The sequence below is a fragment of the Microcaecilia unicolor genome, chromosome 1, assembly GCF_901765095.1.
Source record: "Microcaecilia unicolor chromosome 1, aMicUni1.1, whole genome shotgun sequence".
In the NCBI taxonomy this organism is placed as follows: domain Eukaryota; kingdom Metazoa; phylum Chordata; class Amphibia; order Gymnophiona; family Siphonopidae; genus Microcaecilia; species Microcaecilia unicolor.
This window is the reverse complement of record NC_044031.1, coordinates 170,011,460-170,029,406: the sequence shown is the minus strand read 5'-3', so window position 1 is coordinate 170,029,406 and position 17,947 is coordinate 170,011,460. Positions and strand designations below refer to the sequence as shown.

Genomic DNA, 17,947 nt, shown 5'->3' with positions numbered 1-17,947 from the left:
GCATTTAACTTTCAAAAAGGAGACTGTGATAAAATCAAAAGAAAGTTGGGGAAAAAAAAAAAAAAGAGGAGCAGCTGCCCAGGCCAAATATATTCCGTGTATTAAAAAAGGAGGACGGAAGGAGGACCAAATGACAGCCAGCATAGTTAAAAAGTGAGGTGAAGGAAGTTATTAGAGCTAAAAGAAAATTCTTCAGAAAATGGAAGGATCCGACTGAAAATAATAAGCAGCATAAGGAATTGCAAGTAAAAATGCAAAACGCTGACAGAGAAGCCAACGAGGGACTTAAGACTGTATTGGAGACAAAAAACACATAGTAAACATTTTTTTAGGTATATTAAAAGCGAGAAGCCAGCAAAAGAATCAGTTGGACAGTTAGATGACCGAAGGGAAAAAAGGGCACTCAGGGAATACAAAGCCATAGAGGAGACATTAAATGAATTCTTTACTTCAGTCTTCACCGAGGAAGACTTGGGAGAGATACTGGTGCCAGAAATGGTATTCAAAGAGATACTGAATGAAATCTCTATGAACCTGGAGGATGTAATGGGGCAATTTGACAAACTGAAGGGTAGCAAATCTGCTAAACCAGACGGTATTCAACCCAGAGTACTGATAGAATTGAAAAATGAACTTGCAGAACTATTGTTAGTAATATGTAATTTAATCATTAACATCAAGCATGGTACTGGAAGATTGGAGGGTGGCCAATGTAGTGCCAATTTTTAAAAAAAGGTTCCAGAACAGATGCAGGAAATTATAAACCACTGAGCTCGACACTGGTGTAAGGCAAAATGGTAGAGACTATTAAAAAGAAAAAAATTACAGCGCATATTCAAAAGCATAGATTAATGAGACAAAGCCTACATGGATTTAGTGTAGGGAAATCTTGCCTCACCAATTGGTTACATTTCTTTGAAGGGGTGAACAAATGTGGATAAAGGTGAGCTGGTCACTATTGTGTATCTGGATATTCAAAAGGCATTTGAAAAAGTACCTCATGAAAGACTGCAGAGGAAACTGGAGAGTCATGGGATAAGAGATATTGTCCTATTGTGGATTAAAAACTGGTTAAAAGATAGAAAACAAGAAGTACGGTTAAATGGTCAGTATTCTAAATGCAGAAGGGTAGATAGTGGGGTTCCCCAGGGATATGTGCTGGGACCGCTGTTTTTAACATATTTATAAATGATCTAGAGATGGGAGTAACTAGTGAGGTAATTAAATCTGCTGACGACATGAAGTTATTAAATCGCAAGACGATTGTAAAAATTACTTTATGGGACTGAGATACTGGCCTTCTAAATGGCAGACATTTAATGTGAACAAGTGCAAAGTGATGCAATTACGAAAGAGGAACCTGAGTTATAGCTATGTAAGGCGAAGATACTTACCTTTAGAGGTATTCTCCAAGAGCAGCAGGCTTTATATTCTCACAAGTGGGTGATGCCAATCCGAGTCGCCCGGTTCAGCATTTTACCAAAGCTAAAAAAAAAGAGAGCTTTGTAGAGTGCAAACTGCGCTCCAGCGAGCATGCGCAAGTGCCTTCTCGCCCGTCAGGCGAACACAGTCTCCTCAGTTTAATACTATAGCAAAAAATAAAAATAAAGGTAACAAAGGAGACAACTCCAAGGGGAGGTGGGAAAGATTCTGAGAATATGAAGCCTGCTGTCCTCGGAGAATACCTGCTACAGGTAAGTATCTTAGTTTTCCCCGAGGATAAGCAGGTATATTTAGTGTCCAGGCTCACTAAAAACAACAAGCATTGCTCAACTGGGCCTCGCAACAGCAAGCACATCATGTAGATTAACCTGAAACTATATAAAATCTGAATGAGTGTGCAGCCTGTAACAGAATAAAACAGGCCTAGGAGGGTGGAGTTGGATTCTAGACCCCAAACAGATTCTGCAACACTGCCCGAACTGACTTTCACGTCGGGTATCCTGCTCAAAGCAGCAGTGTGATCTGAATGTGTGGACTGAAAACCACATCACAGCATCGCAAATTTCTCAAGTGCACTACCAACGCAGCCATGGCTTTGACATTGTGAGCCATGATATGACCCTCTAGGTCCAGCCCAGCCTGGGCATAAGTGAAGGAAATGCAATCTGCCAGCAAAATTGAATTACTGCATTTCCCAATGGCGACCCCCATCCTGTTGCGATCAAAAGAAACAAAAAGCTAGGTGGACTGTCTGTGGGGCCATGTCCGCTCTATGTTGTAGGCCAATGCTCTCTTGCAATCGAAGGTGTGCAAGCTGCTTTCAGCAGGATGGGCATGAGGTTGGGGAAAGAATGTTGGCAAGCCAATCGACTGGTTCAGATGGAACTCAGAGACCACTTTCAACAGGAACTTAGGGTGCGTGAGGAGGACTACACAGTTGTGACGAAACTTAGCATAAGGTGCATCCACCACTAAAGCCTGAAGCTCACCGACACTATGAACTGAAGTAACAGCCAGCAAGAAAATGACCTTCCAGGTCAAGTACTTCAGAAGGCACAAGTACTTCAGTGGCTCAAAAGGAGCTTTCATCAGCTGGTGAGAACGACGTTGAGATCCCATGACACTAGTGGAGGTCTGAGAGGGGGCTTTGACAAAAGCAAACCTCTCATGAAGCGAGAAACTAGAGGCCATCCAGAGATGGGCTTACCTTCTACACGGTGAAGATAAGCACTAATTGCACTAAGGTGACCCCTTATGGATTTGGTCTTGAGACCAGACTCTGATAGGTGTAGAAGGTATTCAAGCAGGTTCTGTGTAGAGCAAGTAAGGAGATCTAAGGCATTGCTCTCAGACAAGATGACAAACCTCCTCCATATAAGAAAGTAACACCTCTTAGTGGAATCTTTCCTAGAAGCCAGTAAGATCCTGCAGCCACCCTGCGAAAGACCTAAGGAAGCAAATTCTAGGCTCTCAACATCCAAGCTGCGAAAGCCAGAGACTGAAGGGTGGGATGTAGAAGAGACCCTTCATCCTGTGTGATAAGTCAGAAAACACTCCAATCTCCATGGTTTTTCAGAGGATAATTCCAGAAGAAGAGGGAACCATATCTGCCACTGCTAGTACGGCACGATCAGACTCATGATTCCGCAGTCTTGCTTGAGTTTCAACAAAGTTTTTCCCACTAGAGGTATAAAAGAATGTACATACAGAAGACCCGTCCCTCAACTGAAGGGAAAGGCATCTGATGCTAGGCTGTTATGGAATAGAACTGAGGGGCCTTGTGGTTGATCTGAGTGGCAAAAACATCCACAGAGGGGGTGCCCCACACTCGGAATATCTTGCGGACTACGTCTATGTTGAGAGACACTTGTGAGGTTGCATTATCCTGCTCAGTCTGTCAACCAGATAGGTGGCGTGAAGAAACATGCCATGGTGGAGAGCCCAATGCCATACCCGGACAGCATCCTGTCACAGAAGATCCGGAGCTCCCCTGCTTGTTGTATAATACATTGCAACCTGTCTGTTTGGATGAGAAATATTTTGTGAGATAGCCGATCTTTGAAGCCTTTAGAGCATTCCAGATCGACCGTAGCTCCAGGAAATTGATCAGATTCATTTCCTGAGAGGACAAAGCTCCTTGAGTATGAAGCCCATCTACATGAGCTCCCCTTCCTCAGAGAGATACATCCATCATCAACATTTTTGTGGCTGAGGAATTTGTAATGGAAGTCCCAGAATCAAACTAGATCGAATTGGCCACCATTCAAGGGAGCAATACAAGCTCTGGGGACACTCAGATGACATCTTCCAGACTTCCCTTAGCTTGATACCACTGAGAAGCTAGGGTCCATTGAGCCGATCTCATGTGAAGATGTGTCATGGGTGTAGCGTACACTGTGCAAGCCATGTGGCCCAACAATCTCAACATCTGCCAAGCTGTGACATGCTGAGAGGTTCGAACCTTGGACACAAGTGCAACTAGATTGTCCACTGCCGTGTCCGTGAGGAAGGCTCAAACCCTCTAAGTATCAAGCAGGGTGCCGATGAACTCCAATCTCTGAACAGGGGGAAGATGGGACTTGGGGTAGTTTAAAATGAACCCTAGTAGTTCGAGCACCCGAATAGTCATCTGCATGGACTCCAGAGCGTCGTCCAGAGAGGTACTCTTCACCAGTCAAATCATCTAGATATGAGAACACATGGACTCCCAGTGTTCCCAGCTGAAATCGAAGATACTTCCAGTGGGCTGGAAGTATTGGGATGCAATTATATGCATCCTTTAAGTCCAGAGAGCATAGTGAATCATCTTTCTAAATCATTGTGAGAAGGGTGCCCAGGGAAAACAGTTTGAACTTTTCTCGGACTAGGAATTTATTCAGGACCCTTAGGTCTAGAATGGGATGCAATCCCCTGTTTTCTATTGCACAAGGAAGTACCTGGAATAGAATCCCTGTCCTTCTTCCCCTGGTGGAATGGGTTTGACCGCACGGGCCATCAGAAAGGTGGAAAGTTCCTCTGCAAGTACCTGCCTCTGCTGACAGCTGAATGAATGAGCTTTCAGGGGCAATTTGGAGATCTGAGATGCAAATTCAGGGCGTACAGGAGACAGACTATTTGAAGAACCCACTGGATGGAGGTTATAAGAGGCCACCTTGGGTGAAAAAAATTTTAACCTTCCCCCGACAGGTCATCCGAGACTGATACTTTTACCCCGTCCCTTGTTTTGCCTGGGGAGCAGCAGGGTTCACACTGTTGATGTGAACGAGCATTCTGGGGTTGAGCCTGAATAGGCTGGCGAGCCGCAGGATTGTACCTACACCTAGGATAGTAGTAGAAACTGCTCCTGCGCTTGCCAAAAGTCCTCCTATCTGAGGAGGATGCAGAAGGCGCCCAGCAGGAGAGGGAAGAGATAGAACCACTGGAGTTGACACAGGAGTAGGATCTTGGATGTTTGGAAACAGGTGCATCGTCACCTCCTGTATGGAGGGAGCACGATCCTCCCGGTGCCAACGAGAACAATGTTGCATCCTCATGTCGCCTCGGGGTCAGGTCCGATAATGGCTGGTCCTGGGGACCCTGACCATCAGGAGGCCTCGAGACTGGTGGATACCTAGTATTCATTTATGAACTAATTAACTTTCGTAAGTCTCTGAAGACCTATCTCTTCAAAAAGGCATACCACAATGATCAATAACTGTAAATGTAACATCACCACTTTACCTTATATTCTGAACTGCTCTCTTCCGATATCTATTTGCTTAATTCTATTATGTCATCCATGTCATTTATGTAACTCCTATTGTTATCTTTTACTCTGGTATGGCGAACACCATAACGGAACATTGTAAGCCACATTGAGCCTGCAAATAGGTGGGAAAATGTGGGATACAAGTACAACAAATAAATAAATAAAATAAAACCACCAATGTGATACCCACCCCCCGATTGGAACCTTAATTTGCTTTTCATCCTTTATGTCTTCTCCACTGGAACTATGAATTCAGTGCACTTCAGTTCCTCACTTGTAAAAAAAAAAATCTTTCTAGTAACCTTAACATCTGTAAGAAGAATCAGCCCACTAGGGGCAAAGTACTTGCATATAATATAGGTAAACTGCTTTGGTTGTAGTAACAAACAAAAAAAAAAAAAGAGGAAAAAACCTCACGGATATCGGACAAAAAACCAATGTGAGGTCCAAAGAAAGGAATCCAAATAAACAAATCCTTGAGAACTATACATGAGTAGCAACCATGTGAAATAAAGTGAGTTTATCATCAAGGAATTGTTTCCTTGGATTCCTTTCTTTGGACCTCACTCTTTTTTGTTTCTTAACTACTTCTTGGTTGTACCACAGAAGGTGGTATATCAAATACATAACATGAAAATTCAACCAGTGGTCTGTTATCCTCCATATACTAAACTCTTTGCTTCCAAAGTTATGCTTCACACTCATCTGAAATTTGTGCCAAAAGTTGTATCTTTCACTTGAATCAGGAAATCTGCCAGTATTTTTTTCCAAAACCTCACTCACATGCTTCACAGCAAAAATTACATACTCTAGATTGTCGTCTAACATTGCTTCATTAATTAGACTGTACAAAGAACTTTCACTGTTCTTTTCAAAAAGATACTGGGAGAAGAATCAATTGATTAAACAATCTTGAAGAACTGAATAAAGAATTTGAAACTGTACTTATCGAAAGACAGAAAGTAATGCCGTAAAGAAATTTGATACAGTATACACAGAGCTTTGAAGAAAACTTGCTCTTGTACTGGTAACCAATGTAACTTCATCAAGCAGCTTGAAACACTAGTATATCTATTTTGAAAATTAATCATGCAGCTATATTGTGAATAAACTGTAATTTATGTAGCTATTGGGATCATATCCCCAGATACAATACATTACATTACAACAAGACCAGAACACCAGATTCCACATCAAAGAACAAAGTCCTACCATGCATCCAATCATCAGAACACGGTCTTATTAGTAGCCCACAGTGAATTGAACCCAAAATGAATACCCTCAAACTACTCCTAATAACCTACTCCTAACACTGATCCACTTAACACTATCCACCCTGCTTGCAGAAATTAACACTATACCTATATTACACAATCATCAAAGATTGATCATACCTCATCAAACTGACAACAACTTAAACAAAGGAAGAACATCAACATGCAGACAACCACAACAGAAGGGAAAGAAGGGCCCAAACAAACTCACCTTAACAAAAAAAAACGACAACTAATAAAAGTCCACACAACACCAAACGAAGAAGACCCATACCAAACAATTCTAGTGGGCTATATCAACGCCAGATGCGCTGTAAACAAAAAAGCAATACTAATAAACTGGATGTCAGAAAATCTTGACCTACTTTTTATCAATGAAACCTGGATCCATGACCAAAAAGACCCTATAATCCTAGACCTGTGCCCTCCAGGATACAAAATCACACATTGGACCAGAAAAGAAAGAGGCGGAGGCATAGCACTAATCTATCGATCCAACTTTACCACCGAAACCATTGCCGAGTCCATAACACCTCGACTTGAAATTACCTCAATCAGAATCCACAACAAAACCCTACGCAATCATTTGAATTGTGTCCTGTTTTACAGACCTCCAGGTAACTGGAACGAAAGCCAGACCAACTTCATGGACTTCATTTCAAACACATGTGTAACCAACTCCAATATACTAGTATTAGGAGACATCACCCTTCACCTAGAAGACTCAACACACGAGAATGTAAGGAATTCCTCCAATTATGGGATCTCAAATGGCCACAAATGCAAGCAACCCACGTCAAAGGGCATACACTCGATCTCATCTCACACAAACTTTCATCAGACCAAAACTTAATAACAACAGATATTAAATGGACAGAAATACCCTGGACCAATCACTACAAACTAAACTTATCCCTACACTTGCAGAAGAGGGGTTTACACCAAATACAAGAACACACATCCTACAGCACAAGAGGTCAAGTAGACACAAAAACATTCTGGCAACTGATATACAATAACGATTGGACAGCACAAACGGACTCCATGTACTACCTCTTAGAATGGGATAAAGATGCAGAAGCATACTAGATAAAATAGCACCCTTTCGAACAAGAATCTCACATAAGCATAGCTCAATACCATGGTTCAACGATGAACTGAAAAAGCTAAAAACACAATCCAGGAAACTCGAACGAGCATGGAAAAAAACAAAAGATGAACCTACACTCAATGCATGGAAATAAATACAAAGAAAATACAAATACACAATAAGACAGACCAAAAGATCATACTATAAAACTAAAATAGGGACAGATTACAAAGACACGAAGAAATTATACCAACTCATGAACAAACTCCTAGACACCAACCTGGTCACTACAACGAATACAGACATCCCATCTGCTGATAAACTTGCCAAGTATTTCAATGAAAAAATTGTAAACCTACGTAACACACTACCTCAAGACAACACTGAAAACTTCCTTAATGAGTTGGACCCAACCTTTGGAGAATACCCGGCTGACCGAACCTGGTCAAACTTTGCCCTCCTTACCGCTGAAACAGTTACCCAGGCAATTAGCAGGTTCTCCAACACTCACTGTAAACTAGAAACCTGCCCCAGCTATCTAATGAAATCCCCCACTGACTGCTTCATAACAAACCTTACATCCCACCTAAATTACATGCTTCAGCAAGGTCTCTTCCTTAAGGAAAATGGCAATATCCTACTCACCCCGAAATCAAAAGAGACCAAGAAAAATACAAATGAAATCACTAACTACCGTCCAGTAGCATCTACCCCGTTGGTAGTCAAATTGATGGAAAGCATGGTAACCAAACAACGTACAGATTATATAAACAAATTCTCAATATTACATGAATCGCAGTCAGGATTTCGTACCCTCCACAGCACAGAAACAGTACTACTCACTCTCCTAGCCAAATTCAAGCCAGAAATAGCAATAGGCAATATACATCCTTCTCCTTCAATTCGACATGTCTAGGTCATTCGACATGGTAAACCATAATATACTAATAAGATTACTAGACAACTTCGGGATTGGTGGAAATATACTTAGCTGGATCAAGGGTTTCCTAACCACAAGAACATATCAAGTAAAATCAAAATAAAACATATCACCATGGAAAGCAGAATGTGGAGTACCACAAGGATCACCGCTATCACCGATCCTCTTCAACCTAATGATGACCCCACTAGCCAAGTCCTTATCCAACCAAGGCCTTAACCCTTTCATCTATGCGGACGATGTCACAATATACATTCCTTACAAAACTAAACTGACAGAAATCACCAACAAAATCAAGCTCAGCTTGAACATCATGGACTCATGGGCAAATGCATTTCAACTAAAACTCAATAAAAAAAAAACTCATTGCCTCATCCTCTCATCCCAGCACAACGCAGACAACCCCACAACTATCAACACCCCAGATTACACCCTCCCCATCTCAGAAAATCCTCGGTGTTACAATGGACTGCAACCTAACACTAGAGAGCCAAGTGAAATCCACAACAAAGAAAATGTTCCACTCAATGTGGAAACTCAAACGTGTGAAACAATTCTTCCCAAGGGAAACATTTCACAACCTGATACAATCAATGGTACTAAGCCACGTCGATTACTGCAATGAAATCTATGCGGGATGCAAAGAACAAAACTTAAAGAAACTTCAGACTGCTCAAAACACAGCAGCTAGGCTTATATTTTGAAAAACGTGATACAAAAGCGCAAAAACCCTCCGCGAAAAACTACACTGGCTCCCAATCAAAGAACGCATTGCTTTCAAATCTGCACTCTGGTTCACAAAAGCGCAAAACCCCTCCACGAAAAACTACACTGGCTCCCAATCAAAGAATGCATTGCTTTCAAAATCTGCACTCTGGGTCACAAAATTATCTACGGTGAAGCCCCGGGATACATGACAGACTTGATCGACCTACCAACTAGAAACACATGCGAATCAACACGAACATATCTGAATCTGCACTATCCAAGCTGCAAAGAACTTAAGTACATATCAGCTTACACATCCAGCTTTTCCTACATAAGCACACAACTGTGGAGCGCATTACCAAAAGCCTTGAAAACGACATATGACCACCTAAACTTCCGGAAAACATTAAGAACTAACCTGTTTAAAAAGGCATACCCTACCGATCCAACTTAAATGCCTGATCTCTGCAACACAACAAAACTAAAGTACAGAATGGACATAACACAACTCTTCCACTGTACGATTCCCTAATGTGGCTATGCCACATGAACTTTATCTTACCACAACATCACTTTGTATTTGTTCATACCGGTACTATGTAAGCCACATTGAGCCTACAAATAGGTGGAAAAATGTGGGATACAAATGTAACAAATAAAATAAATAAAAACAATTGATTTGAGGAAGTATCACAGTCTGAACTAGAAGAGCAAATATTTACTCCGTAAAGAATGATCTTATCAACTTCAATTGCCTTAATTTAAACATGGTCTTCCTCCAAAGAGAATTAACATGTGGGCCACGCGTCAGAGAGGAATCTAAAATCACTTCAACTACCCGAGATTCGGTTTCTATTGGTAAAGTTCTCTCTTCTGATAACCTGATAGAAGAAATTACCATATCAGATTTGTTAAACCAATCAGACTTTTGTCTTATTAGATCAATTTCAATCTATTTGACAAGGACCATTCCAGAAAAGAGGAGGTCAGCTGAATACCATTAAGTGATCTCTATGAATTTCTGAGTACTTCTTTGGATTCATCTTAATATCTTCAAAGTCCAACAAGATGCTTCCTATGCAGATAAAGGGACATGTGGTACAGAAGATGGCAGCCCAGGTTGTGACAGATGTCCAGAGAAGGCAGACAGATTGAGAATGTGTATTCTGGAAGTTTCTTCCACACTGTGGGCATGAATGAACTACAAAAAAGTAAACCAACCAAGAACACAAGATGCAGAAACATTTCAAATGGGATAGCTTTGTTTTTGTGTCTAATCAACAGAGTGGAATAAACAAAACTGAGCAGCTGAGCCACTGTGTATGGGAAGGGCCACAGATGCACAGAACTTTACATCCCAGTGAAGACTGATGACTTCATCCACTTGTGTGCTAGCTTGTCAAAAAAAAAATGTTTGACACATATAGTACTAAACATGGTCAGTGGCTTCCCACAGTGAAACTGGTAAATTTATTGATAAAAACATAGATACTCAAATAGCTGCGATATCTGGTAACAGCAGACATACTTTATATTGGTCTTCTGCAGTAGTTAGCTGTAGTTTCATACTGTCATTGACTTTCAGCTGCTCCTTCCACTTCAGCTCTACCTTGGCCAACTCTTCAGCATATGCGCTGCATTTTGTTTTCTCATCCTAGAACACAAGGGATAGAAATAAGTTTATGTTTGAACAATTTTTATTGAAAATAAACCATAATAAAACAACCAAACACATAGAACGTTCTTACTATTATAAATACAAAATTCATTTCCATCCACACTCACTCAAAACACACATTTAGAATCGTACCCACAAATATATAGTAATCCAAATACTCTCCCCCCCATCATCCACCACATTCAAAATAAGTACAATAAAGGTCAGCTACAGAAGGTCTGGATTCTTATGATCCTCTGAGCCTATACTAAAAAAAAAAAAAAAAGGAAAGAAAAGAAAAGTATTCTTCACCCCTCCTTTCACCCAATCCTTGGTTGATTGAAAGGAGCTTCTGATTCATTCAGCAGGCGCTGACGACATTGATTTTCCTCTCTATAGCTGTTAGGGAGCAAACTACGTCCTCGTAGGCTAATTGCCTGTATGTATGAATCCCTAATCAGCATAAATTGCTTTTTACGTTTGGGCAAACCCCTAAAATCTCTAGCTTCCTGCATAGCCAATAAGTGCATGAAAGACTCCAAAGGAAATTAGAGAGAGAGAGAGAGAGAGAGAGAGAGAGAGAGAGAGAGAGAGAGATGCTTTTCTTCTCCTCCCCCCCCCCCCCCCACACTTCAAAAGGGGGAAGTCATATTCTTATGTATACTCTATAGAGATCTGGCCCTATTGGCATTGTGAGCAGCAGTAGTATCGTCACTTAACTGTTACCGATTTATTCAGATCAGTTTTATTTCTGGGTCTCTACTTTATAAGATTAATCCTTTGAATTAGGCCTACAACCAAACACACTACACATCAGATTAAAAACAAAAATCCTAAACCTTGAAAGGGATAAGCTAAATCATTGTATATCCCAATAATAGGCAAGGAAGTACACTGAACTAGACCCACAGAGTAAATTTGAACAAGTTCTTAGATCTTACAGTAAAACTACCTGCTTCCTGTAACTTACAGAACAAAACTTACAGAAGGAAAAAAATAGGGTTGGGACTTTGGTAGGCCTTTTTCTTTTTATTCACAGGTACAAAAAGCTTCTACGCTTGAAGTATGGCAAAAAAAAACAAACAAAAAAAACCAACATTGTGCCCCTAAAGCTGCTGCTCTCATTACAGCTTCTGCCTCTGTCCAGACTGAATGCTTGGTCAAAGGCAAGGATCTGTTTTCAAGTGATAAAATAATGCACATTGAATCCCTCATGAAAGAAGTACAAGAACTAAGAGAGGAGGTGGCAAGACTAAGAAGCATCTGACAGCTAGAAATTCATCCCTGAGATAAATGTCAATCTTTTTGGGAATGACAGGGACTGACAGAGGGGACTCCCAGTTCTTGATGAGGACTTCCTTGAGCACCTCTGGAGAGGTGCAGTCACAGCCTCCTTAGGAGGAGATGTTTAGGCTAGGACATCGAGCATCATGGTCCTGGGCTCATCCTCTACTTTGAAAGGAAATGGAATGGCATCAGCATTTCCCTTACAAAAGATGGAAAGGAAAGGAAAAGCTCTCGAGTGGAGGGTTCAGAGGGAATCCCATAGGACATGTCTGAAGAAAAGTACCTGGGATCCTCCTCTGAATCTCAAGAGTGCTCCTCTTCAATGTCACACAATATCTCCTGATGGGATTGTCAAGACCGAACCTGTCTTGGTGCCAAGGATCCATGTCCCCAAGAGTGGCATCGAGGTCGACTCTCGTCTCAACTCTGGTGAAGTTTCCTCCACCACCATCGAGGGAGTGCCGGCTTGGGTGGAGTAGGGTAGGTGCAAGCACACCCAATACCGATTAACACCGCTGCATAAGGCCATCCAGCAGCACACGGAGCAAGGCCCGGATGCACTCATTGACACCGGGAAAAGATGGGATGTCGGCTGAGGTGCAAATTGCAGAACCGCTGGGGATCAATGCAAGAGCTAGAAGACAGGAACATCGGTATCTCCTGTATGGAGGGGCGGCAGTCCTCCTGGCATCAACGCTTCTCAGGTGCCGGCTCCTTCAATGCTCCAGAGCTCCCGGCAGCATTCGTTGTGGGTGATCGATGACTATGCTTCTTGGCCATCGCCCAAAGTGTGTCACCGAGGCTCCTCGGTGCCAACGAGGACAACGTTGAATTCTCAAGTTGCCTCAGTGTCAGGTCTGACGATACACGGTCCCGGGGGCCCTGCACAGCAGGAGGCCTCGAGGCAGGTGTAGACCCACTTGATGCTTCACTGCTCCCAGTATCTAAGGATCTAGTAGCAGAAAATGACTGATGCTCCCAATGCTGGTGTGATGCTTGACATCGATGCCGACATCTCCGACCTCAATGCCGAGGGACTGGACTTTCCTCCAAAAAGCCTCTCTCGTTGAGCCCTTTGAAAACCTGGGTCCTCTTCTTCATGAAAAGACACAGCAGGGCTATGGTCGGGCCCCAGACAAAGGAGACACCAAGAATGGGTGTCTTTTCTCGAGATAGTCTGATTGCAAAGAATGGGTGTCTTTTCCCGAGATAGTGTGATTGCAAAGGGTACAGCGCTTGAAGCCACTGGGAATCTTCATGGACATGGACGGAAAAAACATAGTCGTCTAAATTAAATGGTACAATGGTGCCTGAAAAGAGGATATGACACAGTAAAAAGTAAAGAGAAAGAACCGGCCAAAGTTAAGGCCTGAAAGCTGCCCATTGACAGAAAAACAATAAAACTTACAAAAAGGGCAAAACAAAACTAAAGAAATTAAAGGAAAGGAAAATAGGTTTAAAAAAATAGGAGTCCAATTGTAAGGATGGAAAAAACAGCCGGAAAACACAAAAAACAGCTAAGACTGAGCGAATGAGGAGAGGACAAGAAAAACAACTTTTCACATGGAAAAGAAGAACTGAGGAATCCGCATTTGTGTGATGGGATGGAAGGCGCTCGTGCTCCACAAAGTACTCATTTTTAGCTTTGGCAAACAACGGACCAGGCAACACGGATTGGTGTCACCCACTTGGAGAACATAGAAGCCTGCTTGTCCTTGGAGAATGTGGAATATAAATTTTGCAAATAAAATTAATAACCAATGGGACACTGATACCAGGGTACAAATTATACTGCAATGATATCTTGTGAAAATAGATCACTAGTTAGAGTAATTATTTACTTACTAGCAACTTCTGCTTGCACTTCATGTACATCTCCTTCTTTTCACAAATTTCCTTATTCATTTCACGAACTACTTCTTCTATCATTACCTTGGAAACTGCATCAGACAAAAACAGAACTATAATTTCTACAGATAACTCATATAAATCAAGTCGCTTTCTTGAGTATGATCCAAAGTCAAGGAAAACAATCAGGCCCATTCAAAAAAAATGGATCCCATAGAAATGAAATGGGGGGGGGGGGGGGGCCCTCTTCAGAAAACAATGCTCTCAGGTTTCATTTCTGGCTGAATTCTTTTTCTTTTCATGCTGACAGGAATAGTTTTACAAATCAGGCCACAGGTATTCTAACACTGTACTATTTTTGTTAGCAAAAAACATATGAATTCTGCAGTCAAAAATTTGATATTTTTATAGCATGTCTTCACTAAAAAACACATTCATATACAGTAACCTCTAGAATAGTTATAAAATCAGCACATACGGAAAAGGGCTTGTTATATTGTTAAGATACTGAAAAGTATGCTATTACAACTAGTTAACCACAACCGTTATAAGATCAAGCCATCTGACTTCTCTAAAGCTCCTTTAGATTTCAATTTTTTGGGGCAGGTAACAGAAGGATATCTGGCAGTGGCAATCCATATTCATTGTGTGTTAAAGTTCAGTTTTAAGGTGAATTCATATATAAAACAATGCTTAATTTCAAATTTTCTCTTCATCTACAGTGAAGTTGCTATGTATAACAGTTCTCTGCAGACAGCAGTTGTCACACACACAGGTCATTTGACTGTGTTCAATGCAAATTGACAGATTCTAGAAAGGGCAAAAGATTTTCACTATCCATGCACTGCAGTTCCTACACTGGAAAGAAAGCAACTTTAAAAGGATGGCATATTTGTGTGATAAATACCATATTCAAAAAATACCTATTACAGTAAGTGTCCTTTTATGATATCAAGGAGTTCACTGAATCATATTTCAAAATCCTTAGTTAATGGTTTAACTTCAATAAAAGGGGGCATAGCAACGAGATCCTTCAGCAGGTATATTTCTAATGGGAAATAATTTTCATGTATATTTTTTTAAACATTTCAAACCAACTGATGTCACCTACATAGCCCTTTTCCAGCCTTTGCACTCTTTCAGAAGCTTTTGAGAAGCCTCATCTTGTATGTATATCACTTTCTGCCTATTGCTGTCACATGGGGACCACTCAGTCTATTATAGCTGAGAATAAAATACAACTCCTTTGGGAGGCGGTTGGGTATGTGAGGACTTATATCCTGCTGTTCAAAGAGAACACTTGATACAGGCAAGTAACTTGGATTTCACCAAAGACAAGCAGGTTAGCAATTCCTCACAGATGGCACACTCTAGTTACGGGTTGCCTACAACAGAAATGGGAAATAATACAAAGGTGCAATGTTCCCTATTTGCTGTGCAGGACTTCACCATCTACATTCCTGCCAGAGGTGGTGCTGTTTTATTATATTTTCAAATAACAAAGTCTGTCCGTAGTAACTGAAAACACTCTATTGAAGCACTACCAGCCCCCAGCAAAAATACAATTGGAGGACTCCTGTGCAGCTTAGAACAAACATTGCAAAGGTGCTGCAATGAGCAGATACAAAAATATTTTTGATGGCAACTAGTCCTTTATACTTTTCCCTCTTCTTTTTTTAAGTAGAGATCTAGAAATTAAGAAAATAGAGGGTATGGAGTTATATTCCTAATCCTCAAAGAGATTCTGTTAGATGGACTTGTCAGACCTACTGTCACACTGGGAATCCTTTTCCAGGTAGGAGTAAGATGTGAATGTATGTCCATGTTGCAGCTCTGCAAATTTTCTCTATTGATGCTTTCCTCAAGGGGGATTATCAACACAGCAACAGCTCTGATATTATGAGCCTTGGCATGTCCTCAATAGTCAAAACTGCCTGCATTTGGTAACAGCAGTTCCCAATTTACTGGGGGTCAAAAGAAAAAAAAAAGTTGGGGGAGGGGACTTTCCAAGGGATTTAGTTCACTTAAAGTAGAAGGTTAAGGCTCTTTTACAATCCAATCTTTGTGGGCATATGGCCATGGGAAAAATATTGGTAGCATGGCTTCCGTGACTAAAGTGGAAAACCAACATCACCTTGTGAAGGAACTTTGAATAAGTGAGCACAACCACCCTGTTGTTGAAAAACTTAGTGCAGGATGGATAAGTCACTAGGATCTTGACACTCACAGAATCTGCAAGCTAAAGTTACCACCACCACCACCACCAAAAAACAGGACCTTCGAAGTCAGGTATGTCAGATCACAGAAATCTAGTGGCTCAAAAGTAGCTTTCATCAAATGAATTAAGATACTGAGGACCCAAGATGCTACAGATAGCATGATGAAAGACTTCATTAGAAGCAAGCCCCACATAAAGGGGGCCTTTTATTAAAGCTTAGTGTGCTCTAGATGCCAAGAAGACCATTTTTTAAGAGCGCAATTAAGCTTTAGTAAAATGGCCCCAAAATAAACTACTAGAGGCTGGACAAAGATGGGTTTACTCTCTCTATGATGGTGATACGTGCCAGTTGCTGGGTTTATAATAATAAAACTTCTCACAAATAAGATAGCTACAAAACGATCATGCAAATATGTGATAAATATATTTTGTAAATTTCACATAAAAGTACTTCAAAATGTCACAGAAATAAATGAAAATGATAAATGTGAACACTAGACAATATGCTCAAAAACAATTACTATACAAACATTTGACAAATTTAAGTTATTTGGACTGACAGTTTAAAGTGCACGTTCAAAATGTCCACCACCTGCTGTGATGTATGCACGAAGATGATTATGCCACTGCTTAACAATGTCATCAATGAGGGCTGTTCCAAGTACTTCCACTCCTCCAGGATATGTTTCAAAATATCTTTATTATTTGAAGTTTACAAAGAACACTAATCATACTAAGTATTTCATTAATTAATCATTTTATAGTGCTATCATAAGCCTATTTGTGAGCTAAGTTTTATTATCGTATACCCATATATTTATTTCTTGGAGAGAGAAAATAAGTGTCCCTTTATTTTGAAATATGGTGTAAAAGGAACTGTGGCCTCCAAACTGAATATGTGACATATCTTAAGTATCTCTGTCATTTTCTAGCGCAACAGCAGCTTATTATGATCATGTTTATTTCTATTTTCTATACTGCCTTTCAATAAATGTCAATGCGATAAATTAAATCGTTAAAAGAAAGGAACTTCATTGTAACGAGAGGAACGCAAGAGGCAAGTGAAAGATTACTACCACAGAAACATCAAAAGTTTGTGTCTCGCAGGCCACGCCTAACAAACAGACAGTGTTCAAGGCTTCACCTGGATTAGATCCCAAAGAAGAAATTCTACAACTGGACACTTCCAACTAAGCACCCAGAGGGATCTGTTCTATAATGGAAAGTAGGCACTTAAGTTCTGCTATAGAATACTAAGTGTAACTCGGTATTACTGTCTCTAACATTTAGGCACTCACACTTATGTCAACCGTAGACCTGGTATAAGCGTGAACACCTAAGTGTAGCAGGGATGCATGTAACTTACAGGATTCTGCACGTTTCACACCTAAATGGGAGCTCCACCTCTGTCTTTATATATGTTCCTTACAAATACACACAAGGTTAAGTTAAGCAGAAACTATCCTAAGTCCCAACTAAAATTAAAACTGTAATTGTAAGCCATCACTATAAGCCTCAACTGCACTGTAAAATGTAAAGCAATACTGTAACTGTAAACCAGAATGTAATTTGTAAACTACTTTGAACTGAAACTTGTTTTTGGATAACAGTGGAATACAAGAATGCACAAATAAAATAAATTAATTAAGCAGGTATTTGCAGAATAGCACTTACATGCTAGTATTCTAAACATTTACATGTGTAAATGTGAACACCTAGGCCAGTGATTACCAA

The 17,947-nt window shown here is 40.7% G+C and overlaps 1 protein-coding gene across 1 annotated transcript in view; it reads right to left on the bottom strand.

Moving 5' to 3' along the window:
• The window catches only part of TAX1BP1 (Tax1 binding protein 1), a 215,165-nt gene that overhangs the window by 59,056 nt on the left and 138,162 nt on the right, over positions 1-17,947 (bottom strand). Inside the window, 2 exon segments of the mRNA XM_030202462.1 lie at positions 10,732-10,857; positions 13,993-14,087. Of these exon segments, the coding sequence (XP_030058322.1) occupies positions 10,732-10,857; positions 13,993-14,087 (221 nt within the window).